A 20,779-nucleotide genomic window follows, 5' to 3' on the forward strand; every position below is an offset into this window, starting at 1 on the left:
AATACCACCACCAGATCTCTCAATACCACCAGATCTCTCAATACCACCAGATCTCTCAATACCACCAGACCCCTCAATACCACCAGACCCCTCAATACCACCAGACCCCTCAATACCACCACCAGACCCCTCAATACCACCACCAGACCCCTCAATACCACCAGACCCCTCAATACCACCAGACCTCTCAATACCACCAGACCCCTCAATACCACCAGACCCCTCAATACCACCAGACCCCTCAATACCACCAGACCCCTCAATACCACCAGACCCCTCAATAACACCAGACCCCTCAATACCACCACCAGACCCCTCAATACCACCAGACCTCTCAATACCACCAGACCCCTCAATACCACCAGACCCCTCAATAACACCAGACCCCTCAATACCACCAGACCCCTCAATACCACCAGACACCTCAATACCACCAGACCCCTCAATACCACCAAGGTGATAACATAAAGGCTGTATCAGAAAACGTTACTCACCGTATAATCCGTGCTTCCTCCGTTTTCTCGTCTTAGTGGGCCCTATGCAGACCTGAGATAAGTAGACTTAACATGTTGTTAAATCAACTTATCCCCAGTCTGAATCGGGCCCAAAGTGCATTGGAGGAGAGGATCCAAGGTCCCTCACTCCGACCTCCTCCAACCAATGGCTTTGAAAGGAGTTTAGGGAACAAGGAAAGGAGGAGGCAAGTATTTGACGGCTAGTAACATCTTCAGACACGGCCCAGGGGGTGTTCTCGGTGAGGCAAAAACGTTTAGAACGGTACAGATAGAAATACGTGATCACGTTTCACACTCCTGAACACACCCCAGCCTTCCCTACTCCTGAACACATCCCAGAACTCCTGCCTCTAGCCTTACACTGTCTGCGTCCCAAATGGCTCCCTATTCCCTATATAGTGTGCTACTCTTGACCAGGGCCTATAGTAGTGTACTATGTACAGTCGTGGCCAAAAGTTTTGAATGTCACAAATATTAATTTTCACAAAGTCTGCTGCCTCAGTTTGTATGATGGCAATTTGCATATACAGTCGTGGCCAAAAGTTTGAGAATGACACAAATATTAATTTCCACAAAGTTTTCTCCTTCAGTGTCTTTAGATATTTTTGTCAGATGTTACTATGGAATACTGAAGTATAATTACAAGCATTTCATAAGTGTCAAAGGCTTTTATTGACAATTACATGAAGTTGATGCAAAGAGTCAATATTTGCACTGTTGCCCCTTCTCTTTCAAGATCTCTGCAATCCGCCCTGGCATGCTGTCAATTAACTTCTGGGCCACATCCTGACTGATGGCAGCCCATTCTTGCATAATCAATGCTTGGAGTTTGTCAGAATTTGTGGGTTTTTGTTTCTCCACCCGCCTCTTGAGGATTGACCACAAGTTCTTAATGGGTTTAAGGTCTGGGGAGTTTCCTGGCCATGGACCCAAAATATCGATGTTTTGTTCCCCGAGCCACTTAGTTATCACTTTTGCCTTATAGCAAGGGCCTCCGTCATGCTGGAAAAGGCATTGTTCGTCACCAAACTGTTCCTGGATGGTTGGGAGAAGTTGCTCTCGGAGGATGTGTTGGTACCATTCTTTATTCATGGGTGTGTTCTTAGGCAAAATTGTGAGTGAGCCCACTCCCTTGGCTGAGAAGCAACCCCACACATGAATGGTCTCAGGATGCTTTACTGTTGGCATGACACAGGACTGATGGTAGCGCTCACCTTGTCTTCTCCGGACAAGCTTTTTTCCGGAAGCCCCAAACAATCGGATAGGGGATTCATCAGAGAAAATGACTTTACCCCAGTCCTCAGCAGTCCAATCCCTGTACCTTTTGCAGAATATCAGTCTGTCCCTGATGTTTTTCCTGGAGAGAAGTGGCTTCTTTGCTGCCCTTCTTGACACCAGGCAGCAGGCAGCTAAACTGAGGCAGCAGACTTTGTGAAAATTAATATTTGTGTCATTCTCAAAACTTTTGGCCACGACTGTACAACGTAGGGAATAGGGTGCCATTTTGGGACACATTCTCTGTCACCAGCATTGACCTTTAGTACTGTCTTAGCTACACCAGCCCCCAGAGACATACATGTACATCACATTGACTCTAACTGTCTGTCGCCACTTAACAGTGTCTGTCTGGAGAAGAGGACTCTAGAGGGGAACACTGCTCTACATTACAGCGCCCAGCACCACAAAACAGAGTGCCTCAAACTGCTGCTCAAAGGAAAGGCTGTCCTCCACACAGGTACATGGTACACACCTACACACACACCTACAATATATACACACCTACAGTATATACACCTACAGTATATACACACCTATACACACACACACCTACAGTATATACACACCTACAATATATACACCTACAGTATATACACACCTACAGTATATATACACACCTACAGTATATACACACCTACAGTATATATACACAGCTATACACACACACCTACAGTATATACACACCTACAGTATATACACACCTACAGTATATATACACACCTACAGTATATACACACCTACAGTATATACACACCTATATACACACACACCTACAGTATATACACACCTACAGTATATACACACACACACCTACAGTGTATACACATCTACAGTATATACACACACACCTACAGTATATATACACCTACAGTATATACACACCTATACACACACACCTACAGTATATACACACCTACACACACGCACCTACAGTATATACACACCTATACACACACACCTACAGTATATACACACCTATACACACACACCTACAGTATATACACACCTACAGTATATACACACCTCTACACACACACACACCTACAGTGTATACACACCTCTACACACACACACACCTACGGTATATATACACCTACAGTATATATACACACCTACACACACACCTACAGTATATATACACACCTACAGTATATACACACCTACAGTATATATACACACCTACAGTATATACACACCTACAGTATATATACACACCTATACACACACACCTACAGTTTATATACACACCTATACACACACACCTACAGCATATACACACCTACAGTATATACACCTACAGTATATACACACCTACAGTATATATACACACCTATAGTATATACACACCTACAGTATATATATACACAGCTATACACACACACCTACAGTATATACACACCTACAGTATATACACACCTACAGTATATATACACACCTACAGTATATACACACCTACAGTATATACACACCTATATACACACACACCTACAGTATATACACACCTACAGTATATACACACACACACCTACAGTATATACACATCTACAGTATATACACACACACCTACAGTATATATACACCTACAGTATATACACACCTATACACACACACCTACAGTATATACACACCTACACACACACACCTACAGTATATACACACCTATACACACACACCTACAGTATATACACAACTATACACACACCTACAGTATATACACACCTACAGTATATACACACCTCTACACACACACCTACAGTGTATACACACCTCTACACACACACACACCTACGGTATATATACACCTACAGTATATATACACACCTACACACACACCTACAGTATATATACACACCTACAGTATATATACACACCTACACACACACCTACAGTATATACACACCTACAGTATATATACACACCTACAGTATATACACACCTATACACACACACCTACGGTATATATACACCTACAGTATATATAAACCTACAGTATGTTCACACCTACAGTATATGCGGTATGTACACACCTACAGTATATATACACCTACAGTATATATACACCTACAGTATATATACACACCTACAGTATATATTCACCTACAGTGTATATACACACCTACAGTATATACACACCTACAGTATGTACACACCTACAGTATATACACACACCTACAGTATATATACACCTACAGTATATATACAGTATATACACACCTACAGTATATACACACCTACAGTATATATACAGTATGTACACACCTACAGTATATATACAGTATGTACACACCTACAGTATATATGCAGTATGTACACACCTACAGTATATATACACCTACAGTATGTACACACCTACAGTATATATACAGTATGTACACACCTACAGTATATACACACCTACAGTATATATGCAGTATGTACACACCTACAGTATATGTATATATGCAGTATGTACACACCTACAGTATATATACAGTATGTACACACCTACAGTATATATACAGTATGTACACCTACAGTATATATATACACCTACAGTATATATATATACACCTACAGTATATGTACACACCTACAGTATATATACACACCTACAGTGTATATATACAGTATATATACACACCTACAGTATATACACACCTACAGTATATGTACACACCTACAGTATATGTACACACCTACAGTATATATACACCTACAGTATATATACAGTATGTACACACCTACAGTATATACACACCTACAGTATATATACAGTATGTACACACCTACAGTATATATGCAGTATGTACACACCTACAGTATATGTATATATGCAGTATGTACACACCTACAGTATATATGCAGTATGTACACACCTACAGTATATGTATATATGCAGTATGTACACACCTACAGTATATATACAGTATGTACACCTACAGTATATATATACCTACAGTATATATACACCTACAGTGTATATATATATATACACCTACAGTATATATATACACCTACAGTATATGTACACACCTACAGTATATGTACACACCTACAGTATATATACACACCTACAGTATATATACAGTATGTACACACCTACAGTATATATACACACCTACAGTATATACACACCTACAGTATATATACACCTACAGTATGTAGACACCTACAGTATATATACACACCTACAGTATATATACACCTACAGTATGTACACACCTACAGTATTTATACAGTATGTACACACCTACAGTATATACACACCTACAGTATATACACACCTACAGTATATATACACACCTACAGTATATATACACACCTACAGTGTATATACACACCTGCAGTATATATACACACCTACAGTATATATACACACCTACAGTATATATACACACCTACAGTGTATATATACACACCTACAGTGTATATATACACACCTACAGTATATATACACACCTACAGTATATATACACACCTGCAGTATATATACACACCTACAGTATATATATACACACCTACAGTAGATATACACACCTACAGTATATACACACCTACAGTATATATACACACCTACAGAATATATACACACCTACAGTATGTGCCTTTAGTGCTTGTAAGCTGGGTTCAATAGGGATACCACAGTTAGAGACTTAACTGGTCTCTCTATCTCGTCATCCAGTGAACTCATCCGGAGAGACAGCTCTGGACATCGCCAGGAGACTGCAGCACTCCCAGTGTGTGGACCTGGTAAGATATGACTGACTGGGTTTCGGTTTATTTGAACATCTTGGTACTTAAGCAGAAACGAGCACTAAATGCGATATCATACAATATAAAACACAACGAAGAAGATATGATTAGCCTAATTTATATGGACAGTTCATCATCGTCATAAACAACAAATTGGCGAAACACTAAATCAATAAATATGCGTATCAATGTCTTTACTGATAGTCATTTGCGTAGTTTGAGAGCTCTTGCCAAGAAAGGGACTGGCTGACCCTGACTTTACTCTCAGTACAAATACAGCCTTTATTTTCCTTCTGGCTCCCTGTTTTCCCCTGCTGAACCTGCTTTGACCCCGTTCAATTTCCTGTCTTCCTATCCTTTATGGAAGAATAGATAACATGCTCACTGTCTCTGATTATGGTTAGGTGCTGAATTGTCATAGTAAAGTCCATAATAAAAGTGTTAATTTCCTGTCCTTGTTGTGTTATACTGGAAAACCATATCCATTATTTCCCGTTAAAACAGTGATAAGTCAAGTAACCTAAGTTGTTGTTTCAATACTGTTTCGTGACAGACTGTTAAAGGGCAACTCCGCCACTTTTCAACCTCATATTCACCATCTCCAGCACCATACCAGTGTCTACATATGTGAAAACAGCGTGTTTCTATGATCTGTGGTAAAAAAAAATAAAAGTTTAATAAATAAATGCTTCTGTGACATCACAGGGTAAGATTTAAAGTAAGAAAAACAGTGCTTTCAAAACCTGCAGTGAGTTTCTAGACAGAGGGGTATTTTCTTGTTTGAAAACAAACATCGTTTTAAAAAATGTTTTAACTTTAGATGATGTCATCGGGTAGACCTTTACTTTATATATTTTTTCTACAAAACGTAGAAAAGTGCCGTTTTCACATAGGTAGACACTGGCATTGTGCTGGAGATAATGACAATGAGGTTGAAAAGTGGTGGAATTGCACTTTAACATAAATGTTAGCATAATTAAGTCACTGGCCAGCACATGTAAGATTTAGTTCTGGTTTCTAGCACTAAAGTTTCAGTGGTTTTAACAGTTGTCCCAAGGCTTGAAATACTATTTTATTTTCTGGGTGATATTTGCGTATTTAAAGGTACTGATAGGAGCAGTGACTTGACTAGCTATGCTATGTTTGTAATCTGAGCAAAATATGGATTTGTAGCTGACCTGTGTGTGTAACTGACCTGTGTGTGTTTTTGTTTCTGTGTGTGTGTGTGTGTGTGTGTGTTTTTGTTTCTGTGTGTGTGTGTGTGTGTGTGTTTTTGTTCCTGTGTGTGTGTGTTTGTTCCTGTGTGTGTGTTTTTGTTCCTGTGTGTGTGTGCGTGTGTGTGTTTGTGTTTGTTTGTTTGTTCGTGTGTGCGTGTTTTTGTTCCTGTGTGTGTTTGTGTGTGCGTGCGCATGTTTTTGTTCCTGTGTGCGCGCGTGTGTGTGTGTGTGTGTATGTGTGTGTGTGTTTTTTAGCTAGAGCTGGCCCAGAGTGGGAAGTTCAACAGTCAGATCCATGTGGAGTACATGTGGGAGACACAGAGCCAGGACCTGTACGACAGCGAAGATGACCTGGATGAGAGGGTACACACACACAGGAACAAACACACACACACATAGACACACCGAATACGACCTGGATGAGAGGGTACACACACTAACCACTGTACAACCAGCACACCAGTCCTCCAGGACCCCAACAGAACATTTATATTGTATCCCTGTACAAACTCACCTGATTAAATTCACCAACTAATCAAGCCCTCATTGAGTTGAACCAGGTGTCTGGGGTTACAAAAGAAATGTGTACTGTTGGGGTTACAAGTTGAACCAGGTGTACTGTTGGGGTTACAAGTTGAACCAGGTGTACTGTTGGGGTTACAAGTTGAACCAGGTGTACTGTAGGGGTTACACGTTGAACCAGGTGTACTGTAGGGGTTACACGTTGAACCAGGTGTACTGTTGGGGTTACAAGTTGAACCAGGTGTACTGTTGGGGTTACAAGTTGAACCAGGTGTACTGTTGGGGTTACAAGTTGAACCAGGTGTACTGTAGGGGTTACACGTTGAACCAGGTGTACTGTTGGGGTTACAAGTTGAACCAGGTGTACTGTTGGGGTTACACGTTGAACCAGGTGTACTGTTGGGGTTACAAGTTGAACCAGGTGTACTGTTGGGGTTACAAGTTGAACCAGGTGTACTGTTGGGGTTACAAGTTGAACCAGGTGTACTGTTGGGGTTACAAGTTGAACCAGGTGTACTGTTGGGGTTACAAGTTGAACCAGGTGTACTGTAGGGGTTACACGTTGAACCAGGTGTACTGTTGGGGTTACAAGTTGAACCAGGTGTACTGTTGGGGTTACACGTTGAACCAGGTGTACTGTTGGGGTTACAAGTTGAACCAGGTGTACTGTTGGGGTTACAAGTTGAACCAGGTGTACTGTTGGGGTTACAAGTTGAAGCAGGTGTACTGTTGGGGTTACAAGTTGAACCAGGTGTACTGTTGGGGTTACAAGTTGAACCAGGTGTACTGTTGGGGTTACAAGTTGAACCAGGTGTACTGTTGGGGTTACAAGTTGAACCAGGTGTACTGTTGGGGTTACAAGTTGAACCAGGTGTACTGTTGGGGTTACAAGTTGAACCAGGTGTACTGTAGGGGTTACACGTTGAACCAGGTGTACTGTTGGGGTTACAAGTTGAACCAGGTGTACTGTAGGGGTTACACGTTGAACCAGGTGTACTGTTGGGGTTACAAGTTGAACTAGGTGTACTGTTGGGGTTACAAGTTGAACCAGGTGTACTGTTGGGGTTACAAGTTGAACCAGGTGTACTGTTGGGGTTACATAAGAAATGTGTGCTGTACTGGTTACTGGAGGACTGGATTTGGGAAACACTGAACTGGAGTTTTATTCAGTGTTTACCTCGGTGCAACCACACTGTACCTGTCACTGTTCATATCCCTCACTATCACACGACTTAGACTTAGTCATGGGGAGGATGTTAGAATTGGGGGGGTGTAAGAATGGGGGTGTTTGAATGGGGATAAAAAATGAGGGGGGGTGTTAGAATGGGGGTGGGGTGTTAGAATGGGAGAATGTTAGAATGGGGGTGGGGATGTTCGAATGGGGGATGGGGGTGTAAGGATGGGGATGTTAGAATGGGGGATGGGGATGTTAGGATGGGGATGTTAGAATGGGGGATGGGGATGTTAGAATGGGGGATGGGGGTGTTAGGATGGGGATGTTAGAATGGGGGATGGGGGTGTTAGAATGGGGATGTTAGAATGGGGGATGGGGGTGTTAGGATGGGGATGTTAGAATGGGGGATGGGGGTGTTAGGATGGGGATGTTAGAATGGGGGATGGGGGTGTTAGAATGGGGATGTTAGAATGGGGGATGGGGATGTTAGAATGGGGATGTTAGAATGGGGGATGGGGATGTTAGAATGGGGGATGGGGGTGTTAGGATGGGGATGTTAGAATGGGGGATGGGGGTGTTAGAATGGGGATGTTAGAATGGGGGATGGGGGTGTTAGGATGGGGATGTTAGAATGGGGGATGGGGGTGTTAGGATGGGGATGTTAGAATGGGGGATGGGGGTGTTAGAATGGGGATGTTAGAATGGGGGATGGGGATGTTAGAATGGGGATGTTAGAATGGGGGATGGGGGTGTTAGAATGGGGGATGGGGATGTTAGAATGGGGGATGGGGATGTTAGAATGGGGGATGGGGGTGTTAGAATGGGGATGTTAGAATGGGGGATGGGGATGTTAGAATGGGGATGTTAGAATGGGGGATGGGGGTGTTAGAATGGGGATGGGGATGTTAGAATGGGGGATGGGGTGTTAGAATGGGGGTGGGGATGTTAGAATGGGGGATGGGGGTGTTAGGATGGGGGATGGGGGTGTTAGGATGGGGGTGTTAGAATGGGGGATGGGGTGTTAGATGGGGATGTTAGAATGGGGATGGGGATGTTAGAATGGGGGATGGGGTGTTAGAATGGGGATGGGGATGTTAGAATGGGGGATGTTGGAATGAGAGCGATGTTATAATGGGGGATGGATGTAAACTAGATAGAATTTTCACCATATCATTTACACTTATCCAATTATTTCAGAACACAAGGGCCTAGGGTGTAGGGGTTAGGGGTAGGGGTTGTGTGTTGCATCATATACTGACCATCTCCCCCTTCCTCTCTACTCTTCAGGTGAACCCCTTACACAGGAACCTACGCTCCCCTCTGCCCTCCAAAGCCTCGCCCTCTCGCTGGAGCTTCGCCAACGCCCCCGTGGCGTGTAAGACCTATGAAAATGTGGACTTCCTTTACCGTAACCCCCCCAATAGTGCTCCATCTGGCGTCCTCATGCTCCCGCCCCCTCTGCCCGCTAAAGCTATCATGAGAGGTGAACACACGCATTGACATGAACATTATAGCCCAGGTAGTCCCCCTCTGTTTCAGTCAGGTTTCTTCCCTTTGGTGCTTAAATGCATTGACATGAACATTATAGCCCAGGTAGTCCCCCTCTGTTTCAGTCAGGTTTCTTCCCTTTGGTGCTTAAATGCATTGACATGAACATTATAGCCCAGGTAGTCCCCCTCTGTTTCAGTCAGGTTTCTTCCCTTTGGTGCTTAAATGAACAAGACCCTGGAAAGCGGTCTAGTATAGTTTATAGTGGGTGTTTGAGTCTCGTAGCTGAGAGAGCTGTCTCACCTCTTCATCCTGGTCCTGACACACCTACAGTAAATACACACATCTGATCTGTTTCCATTAGATCTGCAAACACTGAAATAGGGTCTCGATCTCAAATTATTTTTCTGTGATTCCTCTCATTTCATCTCCTCCCATCTCCTCCCGTCTCATCTCCTCTCCTTCCATCTCCTCCCATCCCCTCCCATCTCCTCTCCTCCCATCCCCTCCAATCTCCTTTCATCTCATCTCCTCTCCTCTCTTCCCATCTCCTCTCCGCTCATCCCATTTTCTTCTTAACTGTATTTGAGGACCTTCCCTCGCATCTTCCTCACCTTTTGAGGAGGCAAGGATGTGAGGAATCAAGGAAGGACAAATTTGTATGGCTGTCTTTGTCTCTCACTCACTCACCTGATCCTGTCTCCCTCTCTCTGCACCCCCAGGTCGCTCGGACCCCCAGATCTCCTTGTCCACCCAGGAGGGGGTAAGCAACAGGTGCAGCTGCTCCAACCCAGCCCCCCAGTCCAGCCCCCCCTCCCCCATGCTGGAGGGTCAGGGGGGACGACCAGCCAAATCACCCCACGGCCAGGGCATCCTGGTGAGGGGACAGAGACAGACCGCAGCCTGGGAGGGTCAGGCCAATACTGGGTCAGGGTCCTCAGACAGAGACAGCACCAAGTCTAACAGTAGTTCCAGCTCCCCTCAGAACCACATAGGACCTGTCAGGTAATCCTAAAATACTTTCATAACTGACAGAGAAAGTAGGAGATCAGTGTGGTTTTGCAATGTTATGACGGATAGACTCCCTCTATTCCTGCTAGTTCAAATGTTAGACTCCTTCCTGGTCTTCACAGTAAAATGTTTGTATTCATGATTTGATTTCCCGTACTGTTAGAAATGAATAGTCAAACATATATATATATATATATATATATATATATATATATATATATATAGATATACACTGCTCAAAAAAATAAAGGGAACACTTAAACAACACAATGTAACTCCAAGTCAATCACACTTCTGTGAAATCAAACTGTCCACTTAGGAAGCAACACTGATTGACAATACATTTCACATGCTGTTGTGCAAATGGAATAGACAACAGGTGGAAATTATAGGCAATTAGCAAGACACCCCCAATAAAGGAGTGGTTCTGCAGGTGGGGACCACAGACCACTTCTCAGTTCCTATGCTTCCTGGCTGATGTTTTGGTCACTTTTGAATGCTGGCGGGGCTTTCACTCTAGTGGTAGCATGAGACGGAGTCTACAACCCACACAAGTGGCTCAGGTAGTGCAGCTCATCCAGGATGGCACATCAATGCGAGCTGTGGCAAGAAGGTTTGCTGTGTCTGTCAGCGTAGTGTCCAGAGCATGGAGGCGCTACCAGGAGAGAGGCCAGTACATCAGGAGACGTGGAGGAGGCCGTAAGAGGGCAACAACCCAGCAGCAGGACCGCTACCTCCGCCTTTGTGCAAGGAGGAGCAGGAGGAGCACTGCCAGAGCCCTGCAAAATGACCTCCAGCAGGCCACAAATGTGCATGTGTCTGCTCAAACGGTCAGAAACAGACTCCATGAGGGTGGTATGAGGGCCCGACGTCCACAGGTGGGGGTTGTGCTTACAGCCCAACACCGTGCAAGACGTTTGGCATTTGCCAGAGAACACCAAGATTGGCAAATTCGCCACTGGCGCCCTGTGCTCTTCACAGATGAAAGCAGGTTCACACTGAGCACATGTGACAGACGTGACAGAGTCTGGAGACGCCGTGGAGAACGTTCTGCTCCCTGCAACATCCTCCAGCATGACCGGTTTGGTGGGGGGTCAGTCATGGTGTGGGGTGGCATTTCTTTGGGGGGCCGCACAGCCCTCCATGTGCTCGCCAGAGGTAGCCTGACTGCCATTAGGTACCGAGATGAGATCCTCAGACCCCTTGTGAGACCATATGCTGGTGCGGTTGGCCCTGGGTTCCTCCTAATGCAAGACAATGCTAGACCTCATGTGGCTGGAGTGTGTCAGCAGTTCCTGCAAGAGGAAGGCATTGATGCTATGGACTGGCCTGCCCGTTCCCCAGACCTGAATCCAGTTGAGCACATCTGGGACATCATGTCTCGCTCCATCCACCAACGCCACGTTGCACCACAGACTGTCCAGGAGTTGGCGGATGCTTTAGTCCAGGTCTGGGAGGAGATCCCTCATGAGACCATCCGCCACCTCATCAGGAGCATGCCCAGGCGTTGTAGGGAGGTCATACAGGCACGTGGAGGCCACACACACTACTGAGCCTCATTTTGACTTGTTTTAAGGACATTACATCAAAGTTGGATCAGCCTGTAGTGTGGTTTTCCACTTTAATTTTGAGTGTGACTCCAAATCCAGACCTCCATGGGTTGATAAATTGGATTTCCATTGATTATTTTTGTGTGATTTTGTTGTCAGCACATTCAACTATGTAAAGAAAAAAGTATTTAATAAGGTTATTTATTTCATTCAGATCTAGGAAGTGTTGTTTAAGTGTTCCCTTTATTTTTTTGAGCAGTATATATATATATATATATATATTTAAATATATATTTAAATACATATATATATTTAAATGGAACAACCCTAGAGTTAAGAGAGAGAATTCATCAGCCTTTGGGCAGCAGTTTACTGCCAGGTAAAATGACCTCACAGCGTCCGCTGTTGAAGCCTAACAATTCTCTACGAGCTGAGCACATAGCGCATTCCAACAGTAACGAACACCTACTTTGTCACTGTCCCCCCAAAAAAACTCCTATTGAGCAAAATAATGTGTTTGATAATGAATTATATAAAAAAATCATTGTTACAAAACTTTGTAATTACATTACATGCATACTGGATTCCATTACATGCATACTGGATTCCATTACATGCATACTGGATTCCATTACATGAAAAGGCATGATAACACTTTATTTGGACAGTCTACAGACTATCAGTAACATTTCAACTAACTATCCACTAACCTTAACTCTTATCTTAACCGTAACATTTTACATTACATTTTAGTCATTTAGCAGATGCTCTTATCCAGAGCGACTTACAGTTGTGAGTGCATACATTTTGTCCATCCTGGAAACATTAGCAAACAGTCTGGATTTTCCATCTGTAGATGCTATTAACAGACTATCTAAATCCAGTAGGACCCATGTAGGTACTGTATGTGTCCTATGTATCTGTGAGTAGGTCCTTGTGTTTTACCAACCTGTCCTCTCCTCCTCCCCAGCTCAGAGAAAACAACATCGTACAGGCGGACCAGCAGCGGAGGACAAGGGAAGTGTTCTGCAGCCGTGACCTCAGCTGTGACCTCAACCAGCTGTGTGGCACTGGGCAGCCAGGAGGAGCTGTACTGCAGCGTGGTAACTACTGGACCCGCTCCCAGCGCCACACCTGCAGCCTCCTCCTCCTCTCCTATCACTGTGCGCCCTCGCAGAAACGCTATGGTAGGACACGCAACATGACCTTACCACTAATACTGGAGCAGTATTTCAAACACTGCCAACTTCTGTGACAACAAAACCACTGCTATCTGAGTGAGAATGGCATCTATATATGGTAGGCTAGTTAGAGCATGGAATGAAATAAATAATGCTCACATACGGGATGCATTTTAAGACACGTGAAATATAAAGAATGTATATATTTTTGTTGGGTACTCTGATACATTTTCTTCAGCTGCTACATGTTTGTTGGGTACTCTGATACATTTTCTTCAGCTGCTACATTTGGTTGGCATTATTATCCTGCAACATCACTATTCAATGTCAGTTTAAGGCACAATAACGCTGTTATATTTAAAAAATGTTTTATCTTTAACCTTTATTTAACTGGGCAAGTCAGTTAAGAACAAATTCTTATTTACAATGACGGCCTACCCCCCGGCCAAACCCGGACGACCCTGGGCCAATTGTGCGCCGCCCTATGGGACTCCCAATCACGGCCGGATGACATACAGCCTGGATTCGAACCAGGGACTGTAGTGACGCCTCTTGCACTGAGATGCAGTGCCTTAGACCGCAGCGAGTGGCGCACATTGAATAGTGATGTTGCAGGATAGTGATGCCCAACCAACTGACAATGGGTTACACGTACAGATCAGTTGTCTGTAATACAGTAGCGGGACACTAGTATGTACAAGAGCCTGACTGAGCAGCGTGTATATCCGCCAGGTGTCTCAGAGGAGACCTACCCAGAAGAGGGTCAAGGCGCTGGTGGACTGCAGAGCCGTCAGCTCGGACCAGCTGGCCTTCTTCAAGGATGAGGTCATCGTAGTCACAGCCACCGAGGACCCCCACTGGTGGGTGAGTAGAACTACACCTCTATTTTTTATACCTCTGTAAATCCGTTGTTACTTTTAATAAGCACAGCTTTAAAACAGAAAGTTGAGCTATTTGCCTTTCTGTATTAATCCAACCATGTTTTAACCTATATATTATTACAGAAAAGGCAACTGGAGGGTTTTCCTTCGGCGCAAACACAAAATCCATAGGCATAGCCCTTTCATTAATGTCCCTCTATCTCAAATCTATTACCTCTGTATTTTCTATCTAGTCGGTCAGTGATCTTGATTGTTTCTGTACCTCCAGGTCGGCCACATCGAGGGCTATCCATCCAGAAGTGGGACATTCCCTGTGAACTATGTCCATAAACTGGGGACTGACTAGTCATACTCATGTGATAATCCTACACCGGACGCCCTATCCCCTACCCTAGCCCCTACCCTTACTACGTCACTTACCTGGGACACAAAAAGGCTGGAATGGACTCTCTTGAACGCAACTCATTCAAAGACAACAACAAAAATGCTTGCTCGCTTTCCTGGTCATTTCTTGTCATAGGATATTCTGAACCACTTTGATGTGTTGTGATCTGACGACTAGAGACTCCCATAAACTGTAATTGTATATACAGACAGTGCACTTAAGGAAGTCTCCATAAAGAAAGAAGGGATGAAAGAGATCATATTACAGGAAGGAATGCCACCCTCACAACCCGACAGAAGAGAGCAAAAACGCCTCCCTCCGCTTTTGACCTCTAATACCTGTATGCTTTACAACTGTTTTTACCACACCTTACCGCCCAGGGTATTAAAGGGATGTTTTTACCACCACCTTACTGCCCAGGGTATTAAAGGGATGTTTTTACCACACCTTACTGCCCAGGGTATTAAAGGGATGTTTTTACCACACCTTACCGCCCAGGGTATTAAAGGCATGTTTTTACCACACCTTACTTCCCAGGGTATTAAAGGGATGTTTTTACCACACCTTACCGCCCAGGGTATTAAAGGGGTGTTTTTACCACACCTTACTTCCCAGGGTATTAAAGGGATGTTTTTACCACACCTTACTTCCCAGGGTATTAAAGGGATGTTTTTACCACACCTTACCGCCCAGGGTATTAAAGGGATGTTTTTATTACACCTTACTTCCCAGGGTATTAAAGGGATGTTTTTACCACACTTTGCTGCCCAGGGAAAATTATAAGAGCAACAGCTCTAGCCACATAACTGCTGGAATACCTGTGATACAGACAGCAGTACTGGAGGAGCTAGAATGTATGTGCGTGCCTGCCTGCGCGTGTGTCTGAGATTATAACCATACCATTGGATTACCTGGCAATGACATACATACAACACTGGAGTCTGGAGGAGTGAAACCGTGTGCTGTGGGAGCCCTAGAAAAGAGGATGAATAGCCGGCATTGTCCACTGCCTTCCTGGAAACTAAGGAGACTTAAGAGATTCATGCCATGTCAGTCACGGTCGTCGGGACTCTGAGCCAGATGCAATGAATACCTGCTCAGTGACCGGTGGCGATTATGTCTGGGGCTGGAACGACCTGGAACTGAAAGTGCATTTGTGGCTGCCAGCCTGTCTCCTGGGGCTCCAGGGTTCTCTGGCTGCCGCTCTGAAATGGAACCCCAGTGTCTAAGCAGGTTTTGGGCCAGACTCCAGCTCTGACTGGGGGGGCCTGGCTGGAGCCTGGGTGATTTGGTTTTCTCCGTCTCCAGAGGAGTCTGTCTTCCTACAGTCGGCAGGGGAAAGGAAGAGACTGTCACCGCAGTGAAATACACAAAGCTGGGTTCTATTCAGTTGGCACCAAATGGACTGAAACAGGAAAAGACTACCTGAACTTTTCCAATAAGAAATGCCTATTTTTCATTTTAGTTTGCCCTAATGAACATGACCCAAGCCTAGTGCCTTTTTCCATACAGTAGCTCTCGGTTCTGGGTCTATACTCGGCCTCATACAAAAGATATGGACAGTTGGACACTTCCATATTGTAAAGAGAAGGTTGTAGAGAATTGTAAATAGATATTATTACACCCATGAATTGTGATGGAAGGATTCCATATCTCTAACCATAAGCTAGTATTGAGACATTAGCTGTTTTCCTAGTCTCTTGAGCACCATAACTCTACAGTGTTATTACATTTTACTAGTACATACTCACGTCTGACCACTCCCATTCATATTAATTCATATTTTTCATGTTCTGAATCTGCAGTAAAGTTACATTAATACATTGCATTTCATGTTACTGCATTCTATTAATATTCTAGTAATCCTAGAACTAATTTCTAGTGTTACTTAATGCACCAGGATTCTGGCAGAATACTGTCTCCTAATATGGTTTCAAAGTGCTTTAAATGCCACTAATAGCGAATGAGGGGAAGTGTAAGTCAGTATTGGATCTCAGGCTGTTAAGCGTCTTATACAACTGGTTTATCCACAAGTGAAGCTACGCCTCCAGTGGGTGTGGAGGGCTCTCTACAGCACGGCAGACAACAATAAAAAACCTTTTAGAGGATAACTGTCAGTTGCTTTTCAGCCATGTAAGTGTTTTCATGTCTGTTTGCATTCCTGTACTTACTGTAGACAGGGGATATTGAGGGTTTGTTTAGCTTTCTCTAGATCCAGTCACTGTTGAACAATACCTAGACAAGTAGGTAGAGAAGTGCATGATTGTCAGTGGAACCAGAACCAGACTGAAAAGTGAGGGCAGACCATTGAGTATATGTTGTGCTCTGTTCTACAAAGGTAAAACATGTTGGAAACGTTAATATCACCCAGTGTTGAAGAATGACTGAGTATCAGAATGAATGCATTGTTATGTTCACATACTGTCATGTTAATGCTACTTGTGAACATCACTTCGGTTCTGTAGACTCGTATGTGTCAGTAGGGCAATATGGCATGGGGGCTGGACTAGCGGGGCCCCAAAGGGCCCAGTCAGTATGGACTAGAGGAGCCCAGTCAGTATGGACTAGAGGAGCCCAGTCAGTATGGACTAGAGGAGCCCCAAATGGCCCAGTCAGTATGGACTAGAGGAGCCCAGTCAGTATGGACTAGAGGAGCCCCAAATGGCCCAGTCAGTATGGACTAGAGGGGCCCAGTCAGTATGGACTAGAGGAGCCCCAAAGGGCCCAGTCAGTATGGACTAGAGGAGCCCAGTCAGTATGGACTAGAGGAGCCCAGTCAGTATGGCCTAGAGGGGCCCAGTCAGTATGGACTAGAGGAGCCCCAAAGGGCCCAGTCAGTATGGACTAGAGGGGCCCAGTCAGTATGGACTAGAGGAGCCCCAAAGGGCCCAGTCAGTATGGACTAGAGGAGTCCAGTCAGTATGGACTAGAGGAGCCCAGTCAGTATGGCCTAGAGGAGCCCCAAAGGGCCCAGTCAGTATGGACTAGAGGAGCCCAGTCAGTATGGACTAGAGGAGTCCAGTCAGTATGGACTAGAGGGGCCCAGTCAGTATGGACTAGAGGAGTCCAGTCAGTATGGACTAGAGGAGCCCAGTCAGTATGGACTAGAGGAGTCCAGTCAGTATGGACTAGAGGAGTCCAGTCAGTATGGACTAGAGGAGCCCCGAAGGGCCCAGTCAGTATGGACTAGAGGGGCCCAGTCAGTATGGACTAGAGGAGTCCAGTCAGTATGGACTAGAGGAGCCCCAAAGGGCCCAGTCAGTATGGACTAGAGGAGCCCAGTCAGTATGGACTAGAGGAGCCCCAAAGGGCCCAGTCAGTATGGACTAGAGGAGCCCAGTCAGTATGGAATAGAGGAGCCCAGTCAGTATGGACTAGAGGAGCCCAGTCAGTATGGACTAGAGGGGCCCAGTCAGTATGGACTAGAGGAGCCCCGAAGGGCCCAGTCAGTATGGACTAGAGGGGCCCAGTCAGTATGGACTAGAGGAGTCCAGTCAGTATGGACTAGAGGAGCCCCAAAGGGCCCAGTCAGTATGGACTAGAGGAGCCCCAAAGGGCCCAGTCAGTATGGACTAGAGGAGCCCAGTCAGTATGGAATAGAGGAGCCCAGTCAGTATGGACTAGAGGAGCCCAGTCAGTATGGACTAGAGGGGCCCAGTCAGTATGGACTAGAGGAGCCCCAAAGGGCCCAGTCAGTATGGACTAGAGGAGCCCAGTCAGTATGGACTAGAGGAGCCCAGTCAGTATGGACTAGAGGGGCCCAGTCAGTATGGACTAGAGGAGCCCAGTCAGTATGGACTAGAGGAGCCCAGTCAGTATGGACTAGAGGAGCCCAGTCAGTATGGACTAGAGGGGCCCAGTCAGTATGGACTAGAGGGGCCCAGTCAGTATGGACTAGAGGGGCCTAGTCAGTATGGACTAGAGGAGCCCAGTCAGTATGGACTAGAGGAGCCCCAAAGGGCCCAGTCAGTATGGACTAGAGGAGCCCAGTCAGTATGGACTAGAGGAGCCCAGTCAGTATGGACTAGAGGAGCCCAGTCAGTATGGACTAGAGGGGCCCAGTCAGTATGGACTAGAGGAGTCCAGTCAGTATGGACTAGAGGAGCCCCGAAGGGCCCAGTCAGTATGGACTAGAGGAGCCCAGTCAGTATGGACTAGAGGGGCCCAGTCAGTATGGACTAGAGGGGCCCAGTCAGTATGGACTAGAGGAGCCCAGTCAGTATGGACTAGAGGAGCCCAGTCAGTATGGACTAGAGGGGCCCAGTCAGTATGGACTAGAGGAGTCCAGTCAGTATGGACTAGAGGAGCCCCGAAGGGCCCAGTCAGTATGGACTAGAGGAGCCCAGTCAGTATGGACTAGAGGGGCCCAGTCAGTATGGACTAGAGGAGTCCAGTCAGTATGGACTAGAGGAGCCCCAAAGGGCCCAGTCAGTATGGACTAGAGGAGCCCAGTCAGTATGGACTAGAGGGGCCCAGTCAGTATGGACTAGAGGAGCCCAGTCAGTATGGACTAGAGGAGCCCCAAAGGGCCCAGTCAGAGGATCCCTTTCAATAATTGAGTGTGGAAGGAGCTATAACCCCCAGTTTCCTACTAATGACTACAATAAAACTAACTGAGACATAGGAATGAGAGGTGTGCTGGAGCCCCCCGCGACCCTATACACTTGACGTTGGAGTGTGAGCTTGAATAGGGCTGTGTCCTACACTTAACTTGGACTGAAATAGGTTCTGGTACTCATTTTGGGTTCTGGTACTGTTTATATTAAGGAGCAGGAGCTCAAACAGTAGAACATTTGAGATGCCTGTACTCAACTTCGATGACCTCCTGCCCAAGTCAAGCACAGGCTGCGTCCCAATACTCTTTTAATCGGTTTCTTCCTGGGTGCTATCCGATCAGTGGATGTGAAGGAAGGATACTATATGATACTATTGGAACACAGCATAGGAGTTTATGGAGAGTAAAGTGAAGGCACTTACTGTTGTTCTTCCATGTCTTTATCATTTTTAATCCTTATATAGATAACTGCCTCTATGGTTGAGACTTTGTGTCACATGGTTTCTGTGCTGACAATGTAAGATAGAACATCAATATAATGGAGTATTTCTGTCATTTCATTATTACCAAGTATTTGTAATATAGTACATGTGTTTTGCACTCTGTCCTTTCCATGTTACGAGATTATTAAATACTGTTTTAACATCTGTGTGGTTTTTACACTATATTCAATATTTGTGTTATGAAAAGTAACTTTCAGAATGGATTTAATTATTTACATGTTTTGATGCATTAAACTTTTGTTCTCATACATCATGCATGAGAGAGAACAATGTAAAATATTAATGGGATTTGGTGTCTAAAGAGATAAGAGAGTGTAGAACACATGCAATCCACCTCAGTCATTCTGATTAGATACTGCAACTAAAAAGATCAGAAATGTCATCATCTGATGCAGGCTCATATTGATGCACTACACCTGCTCGTCCAACTTCTCATCCCAAAATCATGGGCATTAATATGGAGTTAAACACCCATTTGCTGTTATAACAGCCTCCACTATTCTGGGAAAGCTTTCCACTCAATGTTGGAACATTACTGTGGGGGACTTGCTTCTATTCAGCCACAAGAGCATTAGTGAGGTCGGGCACTGACGTTGGGCGATTAGGCCTGGCTCGCAGTCGGCGTTCCAATTCATGCCAAAGGTGTTTGATGGGGTTGAAGTCAGGGCTCTGTGCATGCCAGTCAAGTTCTTCCACAACAATCTTGACAAACCATTTATGTATGGACCTCGCTTTGTACACGGGGACATTGTCATTCTGAAACAGGAAAGGGCCTTCCCAAAACTTG

At 44.9% G+C, this 20,779-nt stretch overlaps 1 protein-coding gene across 2 annotated transcripts in view; it reads left to right on the plus strand.

Annotated features, from left to right (window-relative positions):
• Positions 1-15,174, plus strand: part of LOC115172887 (arf-GAP with SH3 domain, ANK repeat and PH domain-containing protein 3) — a 65,594-nt gene extending 50,420 nt beyond the window's left edge. For both annotated transcript variants that reach the window (XM_029730719.1, XM_029730720.1), the window contains exons 19-26: positions 2,135-2,250; positions 5,455-5,522; positions 6,998-7,105; positions 9,726-9,921; positions 10,649-10,931; positions 13,458-13,674; positions 14,401-14,532; positions 14,818-15,174. In XM_029730719.1, coding sequence (XP_029586579.1) covers positions 2,135-2,250; positions 5,455-5,522; positions 6,998-7,105; positions 9,726-9,921; positions 10,649-10,931; positions 13,458-13,674; positions 14,401-14,532; positions 14,818-14,895 — 1,198 coding nt within the window. In that variant the 3' untranslated portion in view covers positions 14,896-15,174. The remainder of the gene's footprint in view (positions 1-2,134; positions 2,251-5,454; positions 5,523-6,997; positions 7,106-9,725; positions 9,922-10,648; positions 10,932-13,457; positions 13,675-14,400; positions 14,533-14,817) is intronic.
• Positions 15,175-20,779: the final 5,605 nt, after the last annotated feature.

The sequence above is a fragment of the Salmo trutta genome, chromosome 33 (genome assembly GCF_901001165.1).
Source record: "Salmo trutta chromosome 33, fSalTru1.1, whole genome shotgun sequence".
NCBI classification, from domain to species: Eukaryota; Metazoa; Chordata; class Actinopteri; order Salmoniformes; family Salmonidae; genus Salmo; species Salmo trutta.